This window comes from Bufo gargarizans, chromosome 3 (assembly GCF_014858855.1).
Source record: "Bufo gargarizans isolate SCDJY-AF-19 chromosome 3, ASM1485885v1, whole genome shotgun sequence".
NCBI classification, from domain to species: domain Eukaryota; kingdom Metazoa; phylum Chordata; class Amphibia; order Anura; family Bufonidae; genus Bufo; species Bufo gargarizans.
Window position 1 is genome coordinate 389,461,926 of NC_058082.1, and position 17,032 is coordinate 389,478,957.

A 17,032-nucleotide genomic window follows, 5' to 3' on the forward strand; every position below is an offset into this window, starting at 1 on the left:
TGGCTTCCCTGCTCCTCTGCTGGTCCTTTTCGTCAGTTGGTCTCAGAAGAGGAGCAGGCATCACAGTGAGTAGCACCAAACACTACACCTTAGCCCCAGCACCCCAATTAACCCCTTGATCACCCCTTCTTGCCCCTGTCAATCACCTAGTGAAAGGGAAAAAAGTGATCAGTGTAAACTGTCACTTTCTTTTTTCACTGGTATTGACTGATAGGTTTTAGGATAGTTTAGGCCCCTTGGTTAGGTAGTTAGCGTCGGTTAGCGCCCAGCCCACCGCACCGCAGTCACTTTTTCACGTATCGCTAATCAGCATTTGTACTTTTATAGTATCTGTAAGTGATCAAAACTAATCACAATCAGATCTATAATAGTATTAGTGTCACCTTAGCTCGCCCTCCACCCAAAACGCAGTGGTTGCCCGATCAGGCCTGATCGGTCGCCCACAAGTGCGTTCACCCGCCCCGCCGCAGTGACAAAAAAAAAAATATTTTTTTATCACAGCACAATCACTTTACATGCGCTGCGGCGATAAAAAATAAAATAAAAAAATCAGTTTTGATAATTTTTTATCAAATCGCAGCGGCCTCCGGTACTTCGCTAGCCTCCCATTTGTAAGACAGGCTTGCTTTTTTTCTTGGGTAGTCTCAGGGAATACCCCTAAATTTAGTAGGGTATTCTTCTGAAGAGGCCTACAGGCTTCTGACCCAGTCGGATGAGGAATGGGAACCCTCATCTTATGAATCTAGCGGGTCAGAATTTGAACCTGTAGAAAGCAGTGGCAGTCTGACCCAAAGTTCAGACGAGGAGGTTGAGGTCCCTGATAGCACCAGGCGTACCCGGCCCCGTGTCGCTAGACCACAGGTTGCGCAGGATCCGCTTCAAGGGCAGCAGAGTGGGGCTGGCGCTGGCGGATAACGTGGTGAGACATACACCAGCAGCACAGCCCATCCTGGACCTAGTACCAGCACTGCCATACAACATGGTGAAGTGGCGAGCAGCAGAAGGGCAGTTGAAGCTGGCACGGTGGCACGTGCAATAGTTACCCCGTCGCAGCCACCGCACAGACAGGCCCGTAGAGCCCCTAAAGTCCCTGAGGTGCTGGCAAACCCTGATTGGCAGTCCCCAACTTCAGCCGCACCTGTAGTTCCCCCTTTCACCGCCCAGTCTGGAGTTTGGGTTGAGACAGCTCAGATCAGTTCGGCACTGGGATTTTTTGAGCTGATCTTGACTGCTTGGCTTCAAACAATACATCCCAAGCAAGCGCGCCCGGTATGGGGTCATATTGTATAAGCTCTGTGAAAGGGCCACAGGCTATACCCACAAATTTCGGATCTATGAGGGTAAAGATCAGACCCTGGAGCCAGTCGGTTGCCCTGACTACCTGGGGAGCAGTGGGAAAACAGTCTGGGACTTGGTGTCACCCTTATTTCTACACAAGTGTAGCCCTCTTCAGGCATTTGTTCCTAGAACAGATTGGCTGCTGTGGCACCGCGCAAACTAGTTTGCGCGGGCTTTCCCCAATGGCTCGTTACCACCCCTCTTGCAAGGGGGGAGAGGGCTGCCTTGTGTAATGCAGAACTGCTCGCGGTGAAATGGAGAGACAAGCGTGACGTTTACATGGTCTCCTCCATTCACGCAGACACGACAATACAAATAGAACGGGCAACCAGTGTCATGGAAAAGCCCCTCTCAGTCCACGACTATAACCTTCACATGGGAGGGGTGGACTTCAATGACCAGATGTTGGCTCCGTATTTAGTTTCCCGACGCACCAGATGCTGGTATAAGAAGTTGTCTGTATATTTGATTCAATTGGCTGCATAAAATAGTTTTGTTCTCTACAGTAAGGCTGGGAGAACAGGATCCTTCCCCATCCACCAGTGTAGTTAGCAGTCTACACGAGCGACATTTCCCCAATGTCGTTGCTGGTACCTCAACCCAACCGTCACCCCGAAAAAGATGATGTGTATGTAGCAGGAGTGGAATAAGGCGTGACACCCGGTATTTCTGTCCTGACTCCCCTGACCTATGCTTAGGGGAGTGTTTCCGGAAGTACCACACGCAGGTACACTTAGCATAGGGATCACATCTCACAGGACAGGTACACACAGCTGCAGCAAACCTCTCCTTTCACCTGGGACAGTGTATAATGTACTTCGCCACATCTTTGGGAGATTTGCGCTTTGCACATTGTCCCATGGGGAAGGAGAGGTTTGTCCGATAAAAGGTCAAAAAAATAAAAAAATCACCAGTAAGCAAAAAAGTTAACGTTCAGTTCAAAAAGTTAAATAAAAGTTATATGTTCTGTTCAAATGTTATTATAAAGTTAATAAAATTAATTGCGTTGCGGCCTGGTTTTCTTCTTTTTTGTTTTGTTTTTTTTTACCTTCCAGGTGGACCAACCGATCGACTAGCTGCAGCACTGATGTGCATTCTGACAGAAGCATTACACAAAAGTCGGTGTATGCGGCGCTGCAAGACGAGATTTCTCCTCTGCAGTAAAAGATACTTTTGCTGAGGCATATAAGCTGAGCAGGCGGCGGTGTTCATATGCTTTGGCAAACACTTTGTATATAAAAAAAAAATATATATATAAAAAAATATATATAAGGAGAATAGCAGAAACTCCTAATGCTGGCCATACATGTAATGATTGCGGAGACCCTCAAATGCCAGGGCAGTACAAACACCACACAAATGACCCCATTTTGGAAAGAAGACACTCCAAGGTATTCGCTGAGGGGCATATTGAGTCCATGAAAGATTGAAATTTTTGTCCCAAGTTAGCGGAAAAAACTATTTCCACTAACATGTGCCAAAAAAAAAAGAAACATTTCTATGAACTCGCCATGCCCCTCATTGAATACCTTGGGGTGTCTTCGTTCCAAAATGGGGTCACATGTGGGGTATTTATACTGCCCTGGCTTTTTAGGGGCCCTAAAGCGTAAGAGCAAGTCTGGGATCCAAATGTCTAAAAATGCCGCCCTAAAAGGAATTTGGGCACCATTGCGCATCTAGGCTGCAAAAAAGTGTCACATGTGGTATAGCCGTACTCAGGAGAAGTTGGGGAATGTGTTTTGGGGTGTCATTTTACATATACCCATGTTGGGTGAGATAAATATCTTGGTCAAATGCCAACTTTGTACAAAAAAAAAAAAAGAAAAAAAAAAAAGGGAAAAGTTGTCTTTTGCCGAGATATTTCTCTCACCCAGCATGGGTATATGTAAAATGACACCCCAAAGCACATTCCCCAACTTCTCCTGAGTACGGCGATACCACATGTGTGACACTTTTTTGCAGCCTAGGTGGGCAAATGGGCCCACATTCCAAAGAGCACCTTTCGGATTTCACAGGGCATTTTATTTTTTTTTATTTTTTTTTACAGATTTTGATTTCAAACTACTTCTCACACATCTGGGCCCCTAAAATGCCAGGGCAGTATAACTACCCCACAAGTGACCCCATTTTGGAAAGAAGACACCCCAAGGTATTCCGTGAGGAGCATGGCGAGTTCCTAGAATTTTTTTGTCACAAGTTAGTGGAATATGAGACTTTGTAAGGAAAAAATAAATAAAAATTTCATCATTTTCTGCTAACTTGTGACAAAAAATAAAAAGTTCTATGAACTCACTATGCCCATCAGCGAACACCTTTTTTTTATCAAAGACATGTAGAACAATAAATTTTAATTCTCTGAAATCCGAAAGGTGCTCTTTGGAATGTGGGCCCCTTTGCCCACCTAGGCTGCAAAAAAAGTGTCACACATGTGGTATCGCTGTACTCAGAAGAAGTTGAGAAATGTGTTTTGGGGTGTCATTTTACATATACCCATGATGGGTGAGATAAATATCTTGGTCAAATGCAAACTTTGTATAAAAAAAATGGGAAAGGTTGTCTTTTGCCGAGATATTTCTCTCACCCAGCATGGGTATATGTAAAAATACACCACAAAACACATTGCCCTACTACTTCTGAGCACGGCGATACCACATGTGTGACACTTTTTGTAGCCTAGGTGGGCAAAGGGGCCCACATTCCAAAGAGCACCTTTTGGATTTCACAGGCCATTTTGATTTCAAACTACTTCACACGCATTTGGGCCCCTAAAATGCCAGGGCAGTATAACGACCCCACAAGTGACCCCATTTTGGAAAGAAAATTATACCCATGCTGGGTGAGAGAACTATCTCGGCAAAAGACAACTTTTCCCATTTTTTTATACAAAGTTGGCATTTGACCAAGATATTTATCTCACCCAGCATGGGTATATGTAAAATGACACCCCAAAACACATTCCCCAAATTCTCCTGAGTACGGCGATACCACATGTGTGACACTTTTTTGCAGCCTAGATGCGCAAAGGGGCCCAAATTCCTTTTATGAGGGCATTTTTAGACATTTGGATCCCAGACTTCTTCTCACGCTTTAGGGCCCCTAAAATGCCAGGGTAGTATAAATAGCCCACATATGACCCCATTTTGGAAAAAAAGACACCCCAAGGTATTCAATGAGGGGCATGGCGAGTTCATAGAAATTATTTTTGGAAACAAGTTAGCGGAAATTGATTTTTTTAGTTTTTTTCCTCACAAGTCTCCCTTTCCGCTAACTTGGGACAAAAATTTCAATCTTTCATGGACTCAATAAGCCCCTCAGCGAATACCTTGTGATGGCTTCTTTCCAAAATGGGGTCATTTGTGGGGTTTTTGTACTGCCCTGGCATTTAAGAAACTCTGCAATCAATACATGTATGGCCAGCATTAGGAGTTTCTGCTATTCTCCTTATATTGAGCATACGGGTAATGAGATTTCTTTTTCCGTTCAGCCTCTGGGCTGAAAGAAAAAATGAACGGCACAGATTTCTTCATTCGCATCGATCAAGGTGGATGAAAAAAATCTCTGCCCCAAAAAAAAAAAGGGAGGGGATTTTTTTTTTTTTTTTTTTATATACAAAGTGTTTGCCAAAGCATATGAACACCACCGCCCCCTCAACTCATATGCCAAGGCAAACGTATCTTTTAATGCAGAGGAGAAATCTTGTCTTTCTGTAATCTGACAGCAGCGCAATGCTTCTGTCAGAATGCACATCAGTGCTGCAGCTAGTCGATCGGTTGGTCCACCTGGAAGGTAAAAAAAACAACAAAACAAAAAAGAAAAAAACAGGCCGCAACGCAATAAATTTATTAACTTTATAATAACATTTGAACGGAACATATAAACTTTATTTAACTTTTTGAACAGAACGTTAACTTTTTTGCTTACTGGTGATTTTTTTTTTTTTTACCTTTATAGGACAGACCTCTCCTTCCCCATGGGACAATGTGCAAAGCGCAAATCACCCAAACATGTGGCGAAGTACATTATGCACTTTATCCCAGGTGAAAGGAGAGGTTTCCAGCAGCTGTGAGTGAAAGGGCCCTAATAGCCCTGTGTGCCTGTCCTGTGTAACGCAATCCCTATGCTAAGTGTACCTGTGTGTGGTACTTCCGGAAACACTCCCCAAAGCATAGGGCAGGGTGGTCAGGGCAGTCAGGACGTAAAATAGCGGGTGTCACGCCTTATTCCACTCCTGCTACAGGCACATCTTTTTCGGGGTGACGGTTGGGTTGAGGTACCAGCAACGACATTGGAGAAATGACGCTCGTGTAGACGGCTCACTACACTGGTGGATGGGGCCACGGAACCTCCTGGATACAGGAGGTCCTCGATGATCTCTTCCTGAAATTTGAGGAAGGATCCTGTTCTCCCAGCCTTACTGTAGAGAACAAAACTATTATATGCAGCCAATTGAATTAAATATACAGACACCTTCTTATACCAGCGTCTGGTGCGTCAGGAAATTAAAGAAGGAGCCAACATCTGGTCATTGAAGTCCACCCCTCCCATGAGCGAATTATAGTCGTGGACACAGAGGGGCTTTTCAATGACACTGGTTGCTCGTTCAATTTGTATTGTTGTGTCTGCGTGAATGGAGGAGAGCATGTAAACGTCACGCTTGTCTCTCCATTTCACCGCGAGCAGTTCTTTATTACACAAGGCAGCCCTCTCCCCCCTTGCAAGACGGGTGGTAACGATCCGTTGGGGGACAAGGTCGTGCGGTGCCACAGCAGCCAATCTGTTCTAGGAACAAATGCCTGAAGAGGGGCACACTTGTGTCGAAATTGTCCACATAAAGATGGTACCCCTTGCCAAATAAGGGTGACACCAAGTCCAAGACTGTCTTCCCAGTGCTCCCCAGGTAGTCAGGGCAACCGACCGGCTCCAGGGTCTGATCTTTACCCTCATAGATCCGAAATTTGTGGGTATAGCATGTGGCCCTTTCACAGAGCTTATACAATTTGACCCCATACCGGGCGCATTTGCATGGGATCTGTCACAAAGACCGTGATCGCCGAACAGTGTGAGGTCTTCCTGGCGCTTGAGTTCGACACATCGCGGATGGGGTTGACAGATTACTGGGAGGGGCTGGAGAAGATCCAGCGGTCATGGTCTATATCGGAACCAATGACAAAGTTAGGGGTAGGTGGAGAGTCCTTAAAAATGATTTCAGGGATTTAGGTAAAAAGCTTAGGGCAAGGAACTCAAAGGTAGTATTTTCCGAAATACTACCTGTACCACGGGCCACACGAGAAAGGCAGCGGGAGATTAGGGAGATTAACAAGTGGCTCAAGAACTGGTGTAGGAAGGAGGGATTTGGGTTCCTGGAGAACTGGGCCGACTTCTCTATCGGCTACAGGCTCAATCGTAGGGACGGGCTGCACCTCAATGGGGAAGGGGCAGCTGTGTTGGGGAAGAAGATGGCTAGAAGGTTGGATAAGTGTTTAAACTAGGGACTGGGGGGGGGTAATTATGTTATAGGAGGGGAAGATAGTGCAGATAGAGACCAGGGGCAAGGTAGTGGGACTGGGGGAGGAATGGAAGGAGGGACTAAAACAGTTCAGAAGGAAAGGTGTAGGGTAAAAAATATACATAAACCTCTCAAATATATGTATACTAATGCCAGAAGCCTGACTACTAAAACTGGTGAACTGGAATTAGTGATGTGTGAGGAGGACTATGACATAGTGGGAATAACTGAGACATGGCTAGATGATAGCTATGACTGGGCAGTTAATGTACAGGGTTACAGTCTGTTTAGAAAAAACGGAGAGGGGGAGGGGTCTGCCTTTATGTAAAGTCCAGGCTAAAGCCCACACTCCGTGAAGATATAAGTGAGGGACTATAAACCACCTAATATACCAGAGTCCACAGAAAATCTACTACTAAATGAGATTGACAAGGCGGCAAATCATAATGAGGTGGTTATCATGGGTGACTTCAACTACCCAGATATAGACTGGGAAACTGAAACTTGTATATCTCATAAAGGAAACAGGTTCTTGGCAATAACCAAAGACAATTACCTCTCCCAACTGGTTCAGGACCCGACTAGAGGGACGGCCTCACTGGACTTAGTATTAACCAATAGGCCTGACAGAACAACAGATGTGCAGGTTGGGGGACACCAGGAAAATAGTGACTACAAAGTAACCTTCCAATTATCATTCAAAAGAGCGTTTCTACAGGGAGGAACAAAAATACCAAACTTCAAAAAAGCTAAATTTAGCCAACTAAGAGAGGCCATAGGCCTAACTAAATGGGATAAAGTCCTCACAAATAAAAATACAGCCACAAAATGGGATATCTTTAAAAGCATCCTAAAATCTCATTGTGAGAGGTACATATCGTATGGGAATAAAAGGTTAAGGAACAAAAAGAAACCAATGTGGATAAACAGAACTGTAAAGAAAGCAATAAATGACAAAAAGAAAGCATATAAAACCACTAAAACAGGAGGGTAGCACGGAAGCACTGAAAAATGATAAGGAAAAAAATAGAACATGTAAAAAACAAATAAAAGCGTCCAAACTAGAGACCGAGAGATTAATTGCCAAAGAGAGTAAAACTAACCCTAAAATATTCTTCAATTATATAAATGCTAAAAAGTATAAATCTGAAGGTGTCGGTCCGTTAAAGAGTAATGAGGGGGGAGTCGCAGAGAGCGACGAGGAGAAAGCAAAGCTGTAAAATATTTTTTTCTCCAATGTATTCACTGAGGAAAATAAACTGTCAGATGACATGCTGAATGTTGAAATAAATTCCCCATTAAAAGTGTCCTGTCTGACCCAGGAAGAAGTACAACAGCTACTTAAAAAGATTAAAATAGACAAATCGCCAGGACCCTATGGCATACACCCCCATATACTAAGGGAATTAAGTAATGTCATAGCCAGACCCTTATTTCTGATATTTGTAGACTCTATATTGACAGGGAATGTCCCACAGGATTAGCGCATGGCAAATGTGGTGCCAATATTCAAAAAGGGGTCCAAAAACAGAGCCTGGTAACTATAGGCCGGTAAGTTTAACATCTGTTGTGGGTAAACTGTTTGAAGGTTTTCTGAGAGATGCTATGTTAGAGCATCTTAACGGAAATAAGCAAATAACGCCATATCAGCATGGCTTCGTGAGGGATTGGTCATGTCAAACTAATTTAATCAGTTTCTATGAGGAGGTAAGTTCTAGACTTGACAGCGGCGAATCAATGGATGTCGTGTATCTGGACTTCTCCAAAGCATTTGACACTGTACCACATAAAAGGTTAGTGTATATAAAATGAGAATGCTCGGACTGGGAGAAAACGTCTGTAAGTGGGTAAGTAACTGGCTCAATGATAGAAAACAGAGGGTGGTTATTAACAGTACATACTCAGATTGGGTCACTGTCACTAGTGGAGTACCTCAGGGGTCACTATTGGGCCCTATTCTCTTCAATATATTTATTAATGATCTTGTAGAAGGCTTGCATAGTAAAATATCAATTTTCGCAGATGACACTAAACTGTGTAAAGTAATTAACACTGAAGAGGACAGTATACTACTACAGAGCGATCTGGATAGATTGCAGTCTTGGGCAGATAAGTGGCAGATGAGGTTTAACACTGACAAATGTAAAGTTATGCACATGGGAAGGAATAATGCAAGTCACCCGTACTTATTAAATGGTAAAACACTCTGTAACACTAACATGGAAAAGGATCTAGGAATTTTAATAAACCGCAAACTAAGCTGCAAAAAACAGGCAGCTGCTGCCAAGGACAATAAGATAAAGGGTTGAATCAAAAGGGGCATAGATGCCCGTGATGAGAACATAGTCATATCACTTTACAAATCATTAGTCAGACCACACATGGAGTACTGTGTACAGTTCTGGGCTCCAGTGAACAAAGCAGACATAGCAGAGCTGGAGAGGGTCCAGAGGAGGGCAACTAAAGTAAAAACTGGAATGGGGCAACTAGAGTACCCTGAAAGATTATCAAAATTAGGGTTATTCACTTTAGAAAAAAGAAGACTGAGGGGAGATCTAATTAATATGTATAAATATATCAGGGGTCAGTACAGAGATCTATCCCATGATCTATTTATCCCCAGGACGGTGACTGTGACGAGGGGACAGCCTCTGCGTCTGGAGGAAAGAAGGTTTGTACACAAACATAGCAGAGGATTCTTTACGGTAAGAGCAGTGAGACTATGGAACTCTCTGCCTGAGGAGGTGGTGATGGTGAGTACAATAAAGGAATTTAAGAGGGGCCTGGATGTATTTCTGGAGCGTAATAATATTACAGGATATAGCTACTAGAGAGAGATCGTTGATCCAGGGAGTTATTCTGATTGCCTGATTGGAGTCGGGAAGGAATTTTTGATTCCCCTAAAGTGAGGAAAATTGGCTTCTACCTCACAGTTTTTTTTTTTTGCCTCTCTCTGGATTAACTTGCAGGATGACAGGCCGAACTGGATGGACAAATGTATTTTTTCGTCATTATGTACTATGTTACTATATTGTTTGAAGCCAAGACGCCCGGTATAATGTATAAGGGACTCGTCTAAAGCTGGGTGGCCTCTGGGACAGGAGGTGGTGTTATCGCAGAAAAACGCAGGATGGCCTCAAATCGTGCCCTGGACATGGCAGCAGAGAACATGGGCATGTGATGAATTGGGTTCGTGGACCAATATGACCGCAATTCATGCTTTTTGGTTAGACCCATGTTGAGGAGAAGGGCCCGAAATTTTTTTAATTAGGAAACTTGGACGGGTTTCCACCGGAAAGGCTGGGCATAATAGCTTCCCGGGTTGGCGGCTATAAATTGAGTGGCAAACCGATTAGTTTCTGCCACGACTATGTCCAAGAGCTCCGCAACAAGAACAGCTCAAAAAATCCCAGGGCCGAACCGATCTGAGCTGTCTCAACCCGAACTCCAGACTGGGCGGTGAAAGGGGAAACTAATGGTGCGGCTGAAGTTGGGGAATGCCAATCGGGGTTTTACAGCACCTCAGGGACTCTACGGGCCTGTCTGTGCGGTGGCTGCGACGGGGTAACTATTGCACGTGCCACCGTACCAGCTTCAACTGCCCTTCTGGTGCTCGACACTTCACCATGTTCTACGGCAGTGCTGGTACTAGGTCCAGGGTGGGCTGCGCTGCTGGTGTATGCCTCACCACGTAATCCGACAGCGCCAGCCCCACTCTGCTGCCCTTGAAGCGGATCCTGCGCAACCTGTGGTGTAGCAACACAGGGCCAGGTATGCCTGTTGGTACCAGGGACCTCAACCTCCTCGTCCGAACTTTGGGTCAGACTGCCACTGCTTTCTACAGGTTCATACAGGGAGTGCAGAATTATTAGGAAAGTTGTATTTTTGAGGATTAATTTTATTATTGAACAACAACCATGTTCTCAATGAACCCAAAAAACTCATTAATATCAAAGCTGAATATTTTTAGAAGTAGTTTTTAGTTTTAGCTATTTTAGGGGGATATCTGTGTGTGCAGGTGACTATTACGGTGCATAATTATTAGGCAACTTAACAAAAAACAAATATATACCCATTTCAATTATTTATTTTTACCAGTGAAACCAATATAACATCTCAACATTCACAAATATACATTTCTGACATTCAAAAACAAATCAGTGACCAAAATAGCCACCTTTCTTTGCAAGGACACTCAAAAGCCTGCCATCCATGGATTCTGTCAGTGTTTTGATCTGTTCACCATCAACATTGCGTGCAGCAGCAACCACAGCCTCCTAGACACTGTTCAGAGAGGTGTACTGTTTTCCCTCCTTGTAAATCTCACATTTGATGATGGACCACAGGTTCTCAATGGGGTTCAGATCAGGTGAACAAGGAGGCCATGTCATTAGATTTTCTTCTTTTATACCCTTTCTTGCCAGCCACGCTGTGGAGTACTTGGACGCGTGTGATGGAGCATTGTCCTGCATGAAAATCATGTTTTTCTTGAAGGATGCAGACTTCTTCCTGTACCACTGCTTGAAGAAGGTGTCTTCCAGAAACTGGCAGTAGGACTGGGAGTTGAGCTTGACTCCATCCTCAACCCGAAAAGGCCCAACAAGCTCATCTTTGATGATACCAGCCCAAACCAGTACTCCACCTCCACCTTGCTGGCGTCTGAGTCGGACTGGAGCTCTCTGCCCTTTACCAATCCAGCCACGGGCCCATCCATCTGGCCCATCAAGACTCACTCTCATTTCATCAGTCCATAAAACCTTAGAAAAATCAGTCTTGAGATATTTCTTGGCCCAGTCTTGACGTTTCAGCTTGTGTGTCTTGTTCAGTGGTGGTCGTCTTTCAGCCTTTCTTACCTTGGCCATGTCTCTGAGTATTGCACACCTTGTGCTTTTGGGCACTCCAGTGATGTTGCAGCTCTGAAATATGGCCAAACTGGTGGCAAGTGGCATCTTGGCAGCTGCACGCTTGACTTTTCTCAGTTCATGGGCAGTTATTTTGCGCCTTGGTTTTTCCACATGCTTCTTGCGACCCTGTTGACTATTTTGAATGAAACGCTTGATTGTTCGATGATCACGCTTCAGAAGCTTTGCAATTTTAAGAGTGCTGCATCCCTCTGCAAGATATCTCACTATTTTTTACTTTTCTGAGCCTGTCAAGTCCTTCTTTTGACCCATTTTGCCAAAGGAAAGGAAGTTGCCTAATAATTATGCACACCTGATATAGGGTGTTGATGTCATTAGACCACACCCCTTCTCATTACAGAGATGCACATCACCTAATATGCTTAATTGGTAGTAGTAGGCTTTCGATCCTATACAGCTTGGAGTAAGACAACATGCATAAAGAGGATGATGTGGTCAAAATACTCATTTGCCTAATAATTCTGCACTCCCTGTATTCTGACCCGCTGGATTTGTCAGATGAGGGTTCCAATTCCTCATCCGACTGGGTCAGAAGCCTGTAGGCCTCTTCAGAAGAATACCCCTTGTTTGCCATTTGGAATACTAAATTTAGGGGGTATTCCCTGAGACTACCCAAGAAAAAAAGCAAGCCTGTCTTACAAATGGGAGGCTAGCGAAGTACCGGAGGCCGCTGCAATTGATAAAAAATATCAAAACTGATTTTTTTTTATTGCCGCGGCGCTTGGAAAGTGATTGTGCAGTGATCAAAAAAATAATCATTTTTTGTCACTGCGGCGGGGCGGGCGTGGCCTGATCGGGCAAACACTGCGTTTTGGGTGGAGGGCGAGCTAAGGTGACACTAATACTATTATAGATCTGAATGTGATCAGTTTTGATCACTTACAGATACTATAAAAGTACAAATGCTGATTAGCGATACGATAATCAGCGAATCAGTGACTGCGGTGCGGTGGGCTGGGCGCTAAACGATTGCTAACTACCTAACCAAGGGGCCTAAACTATCCTAAAACCTATCAGTCAATACTAGTGGAAAAAAAATGTGACCGTTTACACTGATCACTTTTTTCCCTTTCACTAGGTGATTGACAGGGGCGATCAAGGGGTTAATTGGGGTGATGGGGGGTGATCTGGGAGCTAAGTGTGCTGTTTGGTGTACTCACTGTGAACTGTGAGTACACCAAAGGAGCACAGCAGCCATTTAACACCTTATATTTATAAATATAAAGTGTTAACTGGCTTCTGATTTGTTTTTAAAAAAATCATCAGCCTGCCAGCGATGATCATTGGCTAGCAGGCTGATGATCGAACCCCCCCTCAAACTTTTACCGGCCCGCGATGCGCATGCGCGGGCTGGATGTGAACACCATCTCGCGTGATGACGCGTATATGCGTGACTCTACCTGAGACTGCCGCATCCGGACCGCGATCCTGCGTTAGGCGGTCCGGAGGCGGTTAAAGGACCTTAACATGTATAGCTTGGAAGAAAGACGAGACAGAGGGGATATGATAGAAATTTTAAATACATAAAGGGAATCAACAAGGTAATAGAGGAGAGAATAATTAAAAGAAGAAAAACTGCTTCAAGAGGACAGTTTTAAATTAGAGGGGCAAAGGTTTAAAAGTAATATCAGGAAGTATTACTTTACTGAGAGAGCAGTGGATGCATGGAATAGCCTTCCTGCAGAAGTGGTAGCTGCAAATACAGTGGAGGAGTTTAAGCATGCATGGGATAGGCATAAGGCCATCCTTCATATAAGATAGGGCCAGGAGCTATCCATAGTATTTAGTATATTGGGCAAATGGTTATCTGCCGACACATTCTATGTTACAGCCTGCCAGCGGCGATCGTTCGCTGGCAGGCTGTAGATGCGATTTTTTTAACCCCTAACAGGTATATTAGACGCCCTTTTGATAACAGTGTCTGATATACCTGCTACTTGGTCCTCTGGTGGTCCCTTTTGCTTGAATCGACCACCAGAGGACACAGGCAGCTCAGTAATAAGTAGCACCAATCACCATACTACACTACACCCCCCCCCCTGTCACTTATTAACCCCTGATCACCCCATATAGACTCCCTGATCACCCCCTGTCATTGATCACCCCCCTGTAAGGCTCCATTCAGACGTCCGTATGTGTTTTGCGGATCCGTGGATCCGCAAAACACATACGGACGTCTAAATGGAGCCTTGCAGGGGGGTGATCAATGACAGGGTGGTGTTCATCCCATATAGACTCCCTGATCACCCCCCTGTAAGGCTCCATTTAGACATTTGTTTGTCACAAGTTAGCGGAAATTGATATATATATTTTTTTTTCTTACAGTCTCATATTCCACTAACTTGTGTCAAAAAATAAAATCTCACATGAACTCACCATACCCCTCACGGAATCCAAATGCGGATTTTTTTTTAGACATTTATATTCCAGGCTTCTTCTCACGCTTTAGGGCCCCTAAAATGCCAAGGCAGTATAAATACCCCACATGTGAACCCATTTCAGAAAGAAGACACCCCAAGGTATTCGCTGAGAGGCATATTGAGTCCATGAAAGATTTAACTTTTTGTCCCAAGTTAGCGGAAAGGGAGACTTTGTGAGAAAAATAAATAAATCTATGAACTCGCCATGTCCCTCATTGACTACCTTGGGGTGTCTTCTTTCCAAAATGGGGTCACATGTGGGGTATTTATACTGTCCTGGCGTGAGAAGACGTCTGGGATCCAAACGTCTAAAAATGCCCTCCTAAAAGGAATTTGGGCACCTTTGCGCATCTAGGCTGCAAAAAAGTGTCACACATATGGTATCGCCATACTCAGGAGAAGTTGGGCAATGTGTTTTGGGGTGTCATTTTACATATACCCATGCTGGGTGAGATAAATATCTTGGTCAAATGCCAACTTTGCATTTTTTTAAAAAAAAAAAAGAAGGGAAAAGTTGTCTTTTGCCGAGATATTTCTCTCACCCAGCATGGGTATATGTAAAAAGACACCCCAAAACACATTGCCCAACTTCTTCTGAGTACGGCGATACCACGTGTGACACTTTTTTGCAGCCTAGGTGGGCAAAGGAGCCCACATTCCAAAGATCACCTTTAGGATTTCACAGGGCATTTTTTACACATTTTGATTTCAAACTACTTCTCGAACATTAGGGCCCCTAAAATCCCAGGGCAGTATAACTACCCCACAAGTGACCCCATTTTGGAAAGAAGACACCCCAAGGTATTCCATGAGGGGCATGGCGAGTTCCTAGAATTTTTTATTTTTTGTCACAAATTAGTGGAAAATGATGATTTTTTTTTCTTACAAAGTCTGATATTCCACCAACTTGTGACAAAAAATTCTAGGAACTCGCCATGCCCCTCACGGAATACCTTGGGGCGTCTTCTTTCCAAAATGAGGTCACTTGTGGGGTAGTTATACTACTCTGGCATTTTAGGGGCCCCAATGCTTGAGAAGTAGTTTGAAATCAAAATGTGTAAAAAATGCCCTGTGAAATCCTAAAGGTGCTCTTTGGAATGTGGGCCCCTTTGCCCACCTAGGCTGCAAGAAAGTGTCACACATGTGGTATCACCATACTCAGAAGAAGTTGGGCAATGTGTTTTGGGGTGTCATTTTACATATACCCATGCTGGGCGAGATAAATATCTCGGTCAAATGCCAACTTTATATCAAAAAAAAAAAAAAAAAAAATGGGAAAAGTTGTCTTTTGCCGAGATATTTCTCTCACCCAGCATGGGTATATGTAAAATGACACCCCAAAACACATTGCCCAACTTCTCCTGAGTACGGCGATACCACATGTGACACTTTTTTGAAGCCTAGGTGGGCAAAGGGGCCCACATTCCAAAGAGCACCTTTAGGATTTCACAGGGCATTTTTTTTTTTTTTTTACACATTTTTATTTCAAACTACTTCTCACACATTAGGGCCTCTAAAATGCCAGGGCAGTATAACTACCCCACAAGTGATCCCATTTTGGAAAGAAGACACCCCAAGGTATTTTGTGATGGGCATAGTGAGTTCATGGAAGTTTTTATTTTTTGTCACAAGTTAGTGGAATATGAGAATTTGTAAGGAAAAAAAAAAAATCAGGGTCTAACTGGAGTCTTTGTAATTATTGTTGAAAGGATTGGGAACCCTACTCCAGTAAAAATACCCACTGAGTGCTACAAGGGCTCTGCTTGTGAATATTAAATTGTGTAGTAAAATGCAAAAATACCTACAGCACCAAGGGATGGGCCAAAGCGTCCAGTGCCTGCTTTGCACACATAGCTTGCAAATGTAGACACAACTCCTACAAAAAAAATACATTTTTTTAAATGCACTTCTACAGTTAAATAATCATACTGACATTTAGTTTACCAATACTGTGAAAACCATTATCTACTGCAAATTATAGAGTATGATGTGGATTTTCAATTGTGTATTTATTAGGGCCTTCTCTGTAGCAAATAAGTTCATTGACATATTCCCTTCGGACTGCTGTCAGGCGCATCCAAACCAGAATAATCAAATATTATTATACAGGTCACTATTCAAGCCAGTCCTGATAACACATTGTTGTACCTGCTAATTTATTTTTGTACTGGCAATAACAATTTTTTTTTTAAAACTGCACACATAAAAATAATATATATATTTTTTTTTTACACACCATTTTTTTACACACCATTTTTTTACACACCACACCATCCCAAGACGCATAAGTTTTTAATTTTTTCTTCTAATGACCTATGTGGGGGTTTAAATTTGTAGGACGACTTGTAATAATGCTGAAACAGTTACTCGATTGAATCTAGTAACTTCACACAAAAAAAAATCCCCAATGCAAATTTTTGGCATAGAGGATTCGCTTGTGTCATATGCTATTATTCACTGCTCCATGGTCACCCGCCAGCCCGCACTGCGCTGCACTGTCCCCCCGATAAATCAGGACATGGTGCATGTAAGCACGCACTATGACCTGATGCTGTCTGGCGTCAGGTCATAAGGAAGCGCTTGGAGAAGAAGATGGACTGGGGGAGGCGGCAGCCTAATGGCACTGGGGGAGGCGGCAGCCTAATGGCACTGGGTGGAAGCTGATAGTACTGGAGGGGGGGGGGGGGGGGGGGGGGGTAAACTGATGGCACTAGGGGAGAGCCTGATAACAAAAATTACAAAAATAGTTGATAGCTGCAGCCCTAACATTTTTCGGGTACATAACACTTTTTCATCTATTAATTCTGTTTTTATACAGAAGTAACTTGAAAAATGCCACATGTGGT

At 43.7% G+C, this 17,032-nt stretch overlaps 1 protein-coding gene across 5 annotated transcripts in view; it reads right to left on the reverse strand.

The window, feature by feature from the left end:
• The window catches only part of PARL (presenilin associated rhomboid like), a 145,492-nt gene that overhangs the window by 76,088 nt on the left and 52,372 nt on the right, over positions 1 to 17,032 (reverse strand). For 3 of the 5 annotated variants that reach the window (XM_044288241.1, XM_044288246.1, XM_044288247.1), the window contains exon 8: positions 15,988 to 16,062. In XM_044288241.1, coding sequence (XP_044144176.1) covers positions 15,988 to 16,062 — 75 coding nt within the window. The remainder of the gene's footprint in view (positions 1 to 15,987; positions 16,063 to 17,032) is intronic. The other 2 variants (XM_044288242.1, XM_044288245.1) reach the window with 1 other exon arrangement.